The following is an 11431-nucleotide window of genomic DNA, read 5'->3' on the forward strand; positions in this document are numbered from 1 at the left end:
GCAGGACTTGCTTCAGTGGGGCTTTGGTGCTCACTGAGTCTGCCTCTTGAGTGTGTCACTTATGGATGTGAGGAGTTAAAATCTGGTATCTGACCACTGGGTACACTGGCTCCTGGATCTCCAAGGAGGTGCAAAGAGGCCACCCAGCAGTAGCTACAGCGAGATCTGCAGATTTCTCCTCTTTGTTTGGGGTTTGAAAGTTTTGGAGCTCTCTGACCCAGCTGCAGTTTGTTAGGTTAGGCTGCGAAAGGACAGGCCATTCATATGCAAAAGCCTCTGCGCACAGCTTGGGTGGGGTTGTAAATTGGGTGGAGCGGGGTCTCAGGGAATCACCAGGGTGGAGCAAACAGCGATGGCTGCCAGTCAGCTGTCTTCATGTCTCCGGGTCTCCGTGTCCCACGCCCCCATGCAGTAACAATGATCCCTGTGAGCACCTCTGCGAGAAAGCCACCCTCGCTTTCCGACCCGATGCCAGACAGTCCAGTTTCTCCCCTTAGGAGTCTGGGTCCCCAGAGTCTCGCCGGAAACTGGAGTTCAGAGCAGTCGGGAGCTTGTAGCTCCCTTCCAATTGAAAAAAATAGCGCACCCAGTTGCCAGCCTGTTTCGCATGCCTCCGCACCTCCTACCCAGTCTCAATGCGCTTTTTTCTTTCTTTCTAGTTGTAGAACTTCCACTCAGCCAGCTTTCCCGGGGTTCTGGATGATAGCCGCTTTGTCTTTTAGTTGTAGTTTTGGTGTGGTTGTGGGAGGCAGCACGTACAGGTGTATACCTTATGCCGCCATCTTGGTTCTCTACAATCTACAGTCACAATCTTATATCTAAACCATGAGAGATGAAGTAGACAGCTCAAGAAATAGTATTAAACTTTAAAAGATGTTTTTCCTTCTCTTTAGGCAATTTTGATTTCTGAAACTCTTCATTGAAACAAAAAAATAGCCCTAACCGGTTTGGCTCAGAGGATAGAGCGTCGGCCTGTGGACTGAAGGGTCCAAGGTTCGATTCCGGTCAAGGGCATGTACCTTGGTTGCGGGCACATCCCCAGTAGGGGGGGTGCAGGAGGCAGCTGATCGATATTTCTCTCCCATCAATATTTCTAACTCTCTGTCCCTCTCCCTTCCTCTCTGTAAAAAATCAATTAAAAAAAAAAAAAGAAACAAAAAAATAAAAGAAGTGTTCAGACTCAGAATATGAGGTGCAGAAAAGACCTCAGAACTACCTTACTTTACTCATTTTATAGTTGAGAAAATGGCTTCAGAACTTGCCCCAGCCCATAGAGTCAAGCACCAGATAAATGAGCCTTGCCACTCCCAAGTCCAATGCCCTTTCCATTTTAAAACACTGCCTTCTTAGTCACCTGATTTCAAGAACTTTTACTAGTTAAATACTAGGATTAAAGACAAATGGGAAATACTGCTTTGGATTTAATAAAAGATTTCACAATGCAATTATTTCTCTGTGAGGATTTAATATCGTGAGGCTTTTCTTAATGCCTTGAATTACATGACAGCTGACTTCAAACACTGTCACACATCCAGTGAGTACTGAAGAAGCATGAACCCCAGATGATGCTCATGACCAACTCTATTCAACTTAACATATATGCCAAAAGAGGAAACAAAACCCTCCTTTCACAAGCTGGATAACTCCACATATGCTTTCTTTAAGAGGGAAACAAAAGTGCTACATATATTTGTAACTACTACAAAATAAGTGAACAGAATCCTGAATGAAAACTTACTCCCCAGTTCAGTGTCTTCTTTGATCCTCCAAATGCTCAACCAGATGTTCATAAATAAAGGCTGCTATTTTACCTGTAAGGTTATTCCATTCCCATATAGCAGGTAATAAAACTTTTGTGATAGATTCAGAAATGATAGGACTACAATTAGGACCCCTGAACAACATGGGTTTGAGCTGCCCGGGTCATTTGAAAAAACAGTGTAAGTGGACCCTCCTTGTGCTTCCCAACAGCACTTCTGTCTCCCTGTATTAGAATTCCTAGCTATGTCTTATTTCCCTAATGGCAAAGGAATTAATTCATTTTAGAACCCTACTAATCCCTTGAATTCATTCAACAAACATTTCTTGAACCAAATATGCACCAGTGCACAAGCTATTTTTAATATTTCAAAAGAGCCTAAATTTACCAGTGTTAAGGGAGCATATATCAATTCAGTATAGTAATGGGATGACCTGATTACCAGTTATATGTGTAGTATATCTGATCAATAATAAATGGATCAATAAATGTAGCTTGTCTAGTACGACGCAAACATTTAAAAAACTGGAGCCTCATGTCATGCATTCTGGTATATTGGAAAGGTGAAAGAATATGGGCTTTGGAATGGGGCTTTTATAACCTGCCAAACCTGAGTTTCAACACTGGTTCCTCCACTTAGTCAAGTAAATTACAACTGACTTGACTTTAGATCAGATACTTAACCCAAGTTTCACTTTTCTCATTTGTAAAATATGGATAACATCACTGACCTCAAAAGGCTATCAAAAGGATCAAAGGAAGTTACATAAAGTGGCTATTACTGTGTCTTTCCTCCTTATTACTTTACTGTAACATTTACTGCCTATTAAAGTTTCCTTTTCCAGTGTCTGCATTTTAAACAGGGCAGATACCCCAATAATTTCAAGAAAATAACAAACCCTGCATTTGATTGTGCCCAGAGATAGAATGTATAGCACATAGGAAGAACATAATCTGTGTTGAATAAGACAGCTTCTTAGGGAACACAACCTAGCTACCTATGAGGGTGATAAGACAGTGCCTGGGCTCCCTGTTCTGACAACATCCACAAAAACAATTATTAGAGACTTCCTTTTCTTTCTGAAGACAGGAAAAATATGCTATTTTATACACAATCACAAACAGATCCAAAACCCTAATGAAAGGTTCTTAAATACAAAGGAAATTTTTGAACTTTACTCTTGATTTAACCATCAAGCTTCATGAGAATAGATACCATGTACTATAAAATTTTCGCCCTGGCTGGCATGGCTCAGTTGGTTGGAGCATTCTCCCATGCACCAAAGGGTCTTGGGTTCGATTCCTAGTGAGGGTGTGTACAGGAGGCAGCCAATTGATGTGTCTCTACTCCTCTCCCTTCCTCTCTAAAATAAATTTTTTAAAAATTATATCTCCACCCACCCCTGGACACTTTGCACATAGTAAGGACTCACTAAATATCTACTTAAACAAACCTGTATTTTTGTATTGTCCCTTTCTGATCAATTCCACAATTACACACTAATTACCTATGGATATCTAATGAGAAACCTAAGAATGAACAAATCTGACCTCAGAGACTCAGGTCAGCTGACAAAGGAAACCAGAATCCTAGAGGTTACCAGGAGGATAAATAAACATTATGATACAAATACAGGCATGAATTTACTACTGAGGCTCACTAAGTACTCACAGAAGCAAAGGTGCCAATCTGTTTGATATTCTGTTCATAGCTCTGTGAGCTGGTGGGTCGGCCGGGGGTTCTCCTGGAGTACCAGAAAGTGTAGTTGTACTGCAAGGGATGCTCTGCTGGTCCCGGGACAACAGCCTGTATATTAAAGGTGTGTTAGTCCTGGCCATTTATCACATGCTCTGAGACTGAGAAAACATTTTATAGCATTACCCCTTACTACCTCCCCAATTTAAAAAGGATACATGCTCACCCTAGCTGGTTTGGCTCAGTGGCTAGAGTGTCGGCCTGGGGACTGAAGGGTCACGGGTTTGATTACCAGTCAGGGTACATGCCTAGGTTGTGGGCTTGGTCCCCAGTGGGGGGCGTGCAGAACTTGCCCCAGCCCACAGAGTCAAGCACCAGATAAATGAGCCTTGCCAGGAGGCAGCCAATTGATGATTCTCTCTCGTCATTGATGTTTCTATCTCTCTCTCTCTCTCTCCATTCCTGTCTGAACTCAATAAAAATATTTTTTAATTTTTTTTTGGAATATATTTTATTGATTTTTTACAGAGAAGAAGGGAGAGGGATAGAGAGTTAGAAACATCGATGAGAGAGATCGATCAGCTGCCTCTTGCACGCCCCCTACTGGGGATGTGCCCGCAACCAAGGTACATGCCCTTGACCGGAATCGAACCTGGGACCCTTGAGTCCGCAGGCCGACGCTCTATCCACTGAGCCAAACCGGTTCGGCAATAAAAATATTTTTTAAAAAATTAAAAAAAAAGAGACATGCTCAATTACCTGCAACGTGCTCAAGATTCTGCTTACACAGTAAATTTCTATAGTAGTTAATGGATTCTAAATTCCTGTAACATTTTACCTATGTTCTTATAGCTTTTGTAACTTTCTACTTCATAAGTATTTATGTTTGTGTATTATCTCTACATATTCCCAGGTCCGGCACCACTTCCTCTATGACACTATCACTTATTGGCTAGTGACCTAGGACAAGTTGTTTAACCTGTTTGTGCCTCAGCTACTAAACTGAAAAAATGGGTAATCATCATCTCATATGGGTGTTGAGAGGATAAAATAATTTAATAGATGTAAAGTGCTTAGCACAGTGCTTGACACATAAGAAGTACTCAATAGCCCGGCCAGCGTGGCTCAGTGGTTGAGCGTCAACCTATGAACCAAGATCAGGGTTCGAGTCCCAGTCAGGACACATGCCTGGGTTGCGGGCTTGATTCCCAGTGTGTCAGCTGACTAAGGAAACCAGAAACCAGAATCCAGGAGGCAGCCGATCAATGATTCTCTCACTGATGTTTCCATCTCTCTTCCTCTCCCTTCCCTGTCTGAAATCAATAAAAACATGTTTTAAAAAGTACTCAATAAATGTCAGCTACTATTATTATCACCACTATTAAATGTTAGCTCCTTGATCCATAGTTTCATTGACCTTTGTGTCCTCTTAGCCCTGAAATGCTTGTATTTGGAGGGTACTCAATATTGCAGAATAAAGCAATTAATGATCGCTTTTCAATAAAGAAGTTGATCCATCTATTTCTATTCTCTAAATTTTCTCTTTTCCAAGTCATTTTAGTTTAGACTATTACTGACTAAAGAGTCTAAAATTTCAAGGGATGTACAGGATTTTAAATACTCAGCAGCAGATTATGAAGCAAATAATGCCTTGTTAACGGCAGGGTTATTCTCCCCTACCTCAGGCTAGCAGAATGCTGAAAAGCAAGGCCCTGTGGTAAGGGAACAGTCCTGTGGTAAAGGCCCTGTGATAAGGGAACCTTTCCTGTCTAAGCCGGTTTTGCTTCATGTTTGGAGCATCGGACCTCGGACTGAAGGGTCAAGGGTTTAATACCTTGTGTTGAAGGCTCGATTCCCTGGCCTCCTGGGAGATGCATGCGGGAGGCAACCAATCGATGTGTCTCTCCCCCTCTCTCTCAAGGTCCTGTGGTAAGGGAACAGTTCTGAGTCCCAAAATGAACTCCAATGATTCAATAATTTTTTCTTAAGAACAAAATCAGGTATTACAAAATAGTGTACAATTGTTAACCTGGTATCTTCCAGGTAAACAGATTCCATGAGATAACCAAGTTTCTAGTCCCAACTCACCTTCCTCTTGCTGCTGCTCTGACTTTTGTCCCGTTCCATTTTTTCCTTCTCACCATCTTTCTGTGTGCTGTTTTCTTCATTCTGATCATGGTCACCACTGTCATCATCTTTCAATCTAAGTAGAAAGGCAAAACAATGTTATCCCATGACTGAACTGATTCTTGCTTACCTAACAAAGCCACCAGGTCAAATGAACTACCATGGAAAAAGCCCAAAGTCACTCAAAATACCAGCAATGAGATGAGAGAAGGGCAAGGAAATGTAGAATGTCAATTAGGAAGATTAAACAAAAATGAAGTGCCCATTAGCTAATGTGTGAATTCCAGAAAGCATCATTTTCCAGTTTCATAACAGGCTGCACAAAGAAGCAAGAGGTAAACAGTTTAAGGAACTATTTTCTTGACCAAAAATAAAGAGTCAATAATCAGAAGAGTTTCTGGATTAAGTAACTGCTTTGGCATTTCGAATGAAGTTTTAAAATTTACCTATCCTGTCTAAGCCCGTTTTGCTTCGTGTTTGGAGCATCAGTCCTCGGACTGAAGGGTCAAGGGTTCAATACCTTGTGTTGAAGGCTCGATTCCCTGGCCTCCTGGGAGATGCATGTGGGAGGCAACCAATCGATGTGTCTCTCCCCCTCTCTCTTAAAAAAATCAATGGAAAAAATATCCTCAGGTGAGGATTAACAAAGCAAAAACAAACAAAAAACTTATCTACCTATTCTTCTTGTTCTGACCATCTCTCCTATCCTTCCCAACTGCTACTGCTTTAGTCCAGGCCCTCTTCTTATCATCTCAATTATTACAATAAATTCCTAAATGGTTTCCCAACACAAATTATATCCTCCCTCTATCCATCCTCCACATAGCCACCAGCATGATCTTTCTAAATGCAAACAGTCCATTTAATTTCCATGCTTAAAACACTCAACTGTCCCTTGCCCTTTGCTGCCCACCCTGAAGGATAAAGTACAATGAAATGCAAGACCCTTTAGAATCTGACTCCTGTCTGCTAGCACCACCCCCCAAAGCATCTATATTCCCACATCTGTGCTCTTTGCAAGTACTCCCCCTCAGCCTAAAGTGCCATTCATCCCACATCTGTTTTTTCTACTAGATGGAGGGATCCCTTAGAACAGTGTCTTATTAATCTTTAAATATCCAGCACCAAGGGAAGGAAGATGCTGAATAAATGATAAATGAAAAAAAAAATGACTAAAAGAAGAAATCAATGACTTCATGCCTATAAGTATGATTAAATATACTTTAGGAGCTGCCGTTTTAAGAGCAGTGAAACTACCCTAACGCTTTCAGGTCCAGCTAATGTTCACTGGATTCAGACAAAAAAATAAACAGAAAGTGAGTTCACAAAGATAATTAGAATGCTGTTTAGTCTAGAGCTGGACCACTTACTTATCATGGATCTTCTCTGAATTCACCTTTCTGCCCCTAATGACTATCTAGTCAAATGGAATTAGGTAACTCTCACGAAAGGTACTGGAAATACTCAAATTATAACTCAGATATTACCCTACACAGACACAAAAACCTTTTGTAAAGCACCCCTTTTATTTCTGCCCATGAATCTTCACTGCCTAGCACATAAAAAGCATTCATTAAATGTTAGAATTCATGAGCTAGCCATGTGTTGGGGTCCCTGCTTTGCCCAGTTCACAGCCCTAGTTGTAGAATATACTCTGGTGGCCATGCACTGTACCATAAATGTCCCCATCCCCATCCTGGACAAGACATGACTATGAAGGGCACCTGACCAAAGGGCAGTCTAGCCTGGCCAATAACCTATGCCTCAGGGCCTTGCTCAAAATTATGAGCAGATTCCTTTCTCAGCTTTTCATATAAAAGATGAACGATCACAGAGTCAGAGCTGGGGCAGGCATATAGGTCCCACACAAGAAAAGCCACACAAAAAAAGACAATGAGCAAAGGCAGAGAAAGCCAGTTGGGAAAAGGGAATGGAGCAGAGGAGCAGAGAGAGTAGAGATTGGCTTTAATTGTAATGCTATCATTCCACTGGCTTCGTTTGGCCTTCCTGGACTTCTGGGAAACCATTATCTGTGCTATGATACCCTTCCCCTTATGAAATTTGAGTTGGTTTGGTTTCCTTTCCAAAAGGAGCCTGTATAGCACACAAGTCCCACAACATTTACCGAGCACCTATTGTTGGTATCAGACACTAAAGAGTTTCTGTCTCCAAGAACCTGACTGAGGACACACACACATACTCAGACCTCAGCATGGTACAAAGGACCCTCCTCTACCTACATGTGCCAATATCATCTCCTGCCTGGTCCCAACAAACTCCCTTCACTGTAGTAGTGATCAACCTATTTGCAGTTCCCTGACCTCACCCATTATGCTCACTATGTGGTCTCTTCTTGGAGAACCCTCTTCCCCTACCTACACTGTCCCTCAGGACTAAGAGGACCACTTTTTCTTTGAAATCTTTCCTAATCTCTCCTGAGGCTGAGCATAGGCACCCCTCTTCTGCATTTCCCCTAATAACTGTTCGTACTTGTCCCAGCTATATTGTCATAGCCAGTTTTTTGTCTCCTGATTAAGAACATGGGTTTTTCTATTGCTTAGGCCCAAGACAGTTCCTAACTCTCTTCCTTAGGGCAGACTCCAGGGACTCAAACCATTTCCCTCCCTTCTCAGTTTCCAAACCTCCACGCTATCCTCTGGATTCCCTATCCTCTGGGTTCCCGTGCCTTAAGTCTTGGTTGAAGAGGGACACAGTCACCCAGCATCTCTCATTTTGCTATTCCAAGCAAAGCATGTAAGTTCCTTTCTTTGTAGCGGTTTTGCTGCTAATCACTACTAGAAAAAAGAAAAATAACAACAAAATAATTATGTCGAGATAAAACAACACTACTGTGATCCCTGAACCATACTTTCTGACTCCCTTCTAAGACAGTCATTGGAAACCCTATTGGACCTTCATCCTGTGTAGTTATCTCTTGAGGGTGGAGCTAACCTACACTTAAGGCAAGTTATTTGCATCCTATCTTCCAGAGGTTACTCTTCCTAGTGTGAAGCTAGATTTGAGCCAAAATATAATCCAAACTGAAAAATCAGTGCTCCCTAGACTCCAGTGGGCAATTAGTATTTCTGAAGCTGTCCAGACCGAGTTGCATTTAAATAGCTCACCAAGCTCTTGCTCAGATATGTCCTCATACGTTCTGACTAGACAGATTCCTTGTGGGTAAGGACTTGGTCTAATTCATTTTTATATGTACAGGTCTAATTAATTTTTATATGTATAGCATCAGAAAAGAAACATGATTAGTGAATGGATTTCTAAAATCAAAACAATACAAGTCAGAACACGATGAATGCCAAATAAGTAGTTCAGACAATAGTTAAGAATGGGCCAAAAGCTAACAAAGACTGAGGGACAAAATCAAGTTTGGCATCTAGATCTGAAAACCAAGTTATCAGTTGGGACTGCAGTACAGTGAAAGCATCTTAGGGTTTTGCATATGAATTGGATCAATGGCAATGGTAGCTAATGACTTGATAGATGTGTGTGTGTGGGGGGGGGGGGCAATTATAGTCTTCGATTACTTTCCTAAAAGTGGAGCCCACACAGTAAAGGAGGCTCCAATTCTTCACTGATCTGAGCCCATCAGATTAGACTATAGTACTCAACTCCAGGCACTGGATTCTTAGGATTCTGGCAAATTGAACCAAGTCCTTAGGAACCGCTGGTGAAGAGTGCAGAAGCCAAGTATGTAAGGTCTAAAAACTGTAATTTTTGTAAAAAAAACAAAAACAACTAAAGCAAAACTAGGGGTAGGAGTGCTGTTTTCAATCGCTAATTTCAAATGAAAGAAAGCTTTGTTTTTTTCCTTCGTAGCTAGAAGACAGACGTTAAAATATTCTGGGTCAGTGTAAGGAATAGTTAATAATTAGAACAAATTAAAAATGACCCAGGTTAATTTTTGTCAAGAGGTGCTTGAACCAAGGTTAAAGAAATCTGGGTTTGAAAGCCATCATATGGCCCTTCATGTTGTTGTGGGCAAGTTACTTAACCTCAAAGCACCTCATTTTCTTTATCTGTAGAAGGAGGTAACAAGATCCCCTTTGCAGGGTTGTTAGGAGTAGAAATAATATATGAAAAGTATCTAGCAAGCTGCCCTGAGAAGCCATTATTAACATTCTTTAATTAACTTACTGCAGACCTCCAATGGGTAGGACCATGCCAAATGATCCTTAAAGTATCTAAGGATAAACTTTTGATTTGTTCAATTCAGTGGAGGAAGGGGTACAGGACTGGCAGACAGCTCCACTGAGGCAGGTCTTAGATCTGGCAGTAGGGGTGGCAGGGTTTATGATGGAGAAGGGGTTAATATAGGGATGGATACAGCTAAGCAGCTGGCTGCAGAAGTGCTCTGCCAAAGACTACTAGAAGAGTCCTCTCCTGCCTGGCCACGGTGACTCAGTGGTTGAGCATCGACCTATGAACCAGATTCCTGGTCAGGGTATCTGCCCAGGTTGCAGGCTTGATCCCTGATCGTGCAGGAGGCAGTCAATCAGTGATTCTCTCTTGTCATTGATGTTTCTCTCTCTCTTCCTCTCTGAAATCAATAAAAATCCAATATAATACCCTATATAATAAAAGGCTAATATGCCAATCGACCAAACGGTGGAACAACCGGTCACTATGATGCGCACTGACCACCAGGGGTCAAACCCTCAACACAGGAGCTGCCCCCTGGTGGTCAGTGCGCTCCCACAGGGGGATCACAGCTCAGCCAGAAGCCAGGCTCCGCTGGACTTCTGCGGAGCCCTTCCCGCCTCTGTGGCGTCGGACATTCCCCCCCCTCCCACCCCCCACACTAGGGCTCCGGGACTGCGAGAGGGCCTGGGCTGAGGGACCCTTCTCCCCCCCCCCCCTCTTTGAATTTCGTGCATGGGGCCTCTAGTATTTTATAAAATGAGTCCTCTCCCCACAACCAAGAAATGTTTTTGAGGAGCTGTCTGGAGTGCTGGAATCCATGACCTCTGAATATGCACATCAGCACTCATTGTACTGGGGGGGAAAACAACTCCCCATCAGCAGCTGCAGGTCACAATCTAAACTAATAGTAATTTCACTTTGCATGTATACATCACCATGTAGCAATTTACAAAACACCCTTAAGCAAAGCTGAATCTGATTTGACCCTTCTAACACCCCTGTGCGGCAGCAGGGCACTGAAGTGGCTTGGGTAACCCTGGCTCAGAGACTGGGAAACTTTCCTGCTGTCAAAGTAACTGGTAACTGGTGGGTCTGGGGCTGGAAATCTAGGTCTTCGGAAGAGCATCGGATTCACTAGGCTACTGAAAGGAGAGCTAAGAACATAATCTCCCTAAAGGTACCATCGCTGCCGGGAAATATGGAAAATTACTTTGCATTTCCTTTCTGCATCTCCAGTTTGTGGCTGGAACTAGGGATCCGACAGGGTACGAACAGAAGTCCGGAAGGGGCCGGGGCAAATATACCCGAAGGGCAAGAAACTGAGAGTGTGGGGAGGGTAAAGGAGGGGGAGGAGAAAGGAAGCAGGAAGGAGTCCCAGGAAGGCGACGGGAACTCCGTTTAACTGAGCAGCCACGGTGCCGAGCGCAGCAGCCACGTTACCTCACCGCATCTGCACAACTCTAGGCACGGGCTGTGACCTTCCCACTGTGCAGAGGAGAAGCCGACTCGGGAGAGGCGACCTGCCCAGGCCAGAGGAGGAAAGCTGGATTCGGAAACTCAGAGCGGCCGGCTGAGGAAGCACCCCTACCCCTCCACGCCGCTGGCAACCCGCACCCGCCGGGCGCGGCGTCCGAAAACCTCCTTCCGGGCGGCACAACCATCCCTCTCCCGTCCCCAGCGCCTCGCCCCCG

At 43.3% G+C, this 11431-nt stretch overlaps 1 protein-coding gene across 1 annotated transcript in view; it reads right to left on the reverse strand.

Annotated features, from left to right (window-relative positions):
* The window catches only part of EIF4E2 (eukaryotic translation initiation factor 4E family member 2), a 26602-nt gene extending 20925 nt beyond the window's left edge, over nt 1-5677 (reverse strand). The window contains exons 1-2 of the mRNA XM_014530603.1: nt 5544-5677; nt 3432-3566 (exon numbers count right to left, since the gene is read on the reverse strand). Coding sequence (XP_014386089.1) covers nt 3432-3566; nt 5544-5582 — 174 coding nt within the window. The 5' untranslated portion in view covers nt 5583-5677. The remainder of the gene's footprint in view (nt 1-3431; nt 3567-5543) is intronic.
* Between the last annotated feature and the right edge of the window lie 5754 nt (nt 5678-11431).

This window comes from Myotis brandtii, unplaced genomic scaffold, assembly GCF_000412655.1.
Source record: "Myotis brandtii unplaced genomic scaffold, ASM41265v1 scaffold744, whole genome shotgun sequence".
Taxonomy (NCBI): Eukaryota; Metazoa; Chordata; class Mammalia; order Chiroptera; family Vespertilionidae; genus Myotis; species Myotis brandtii.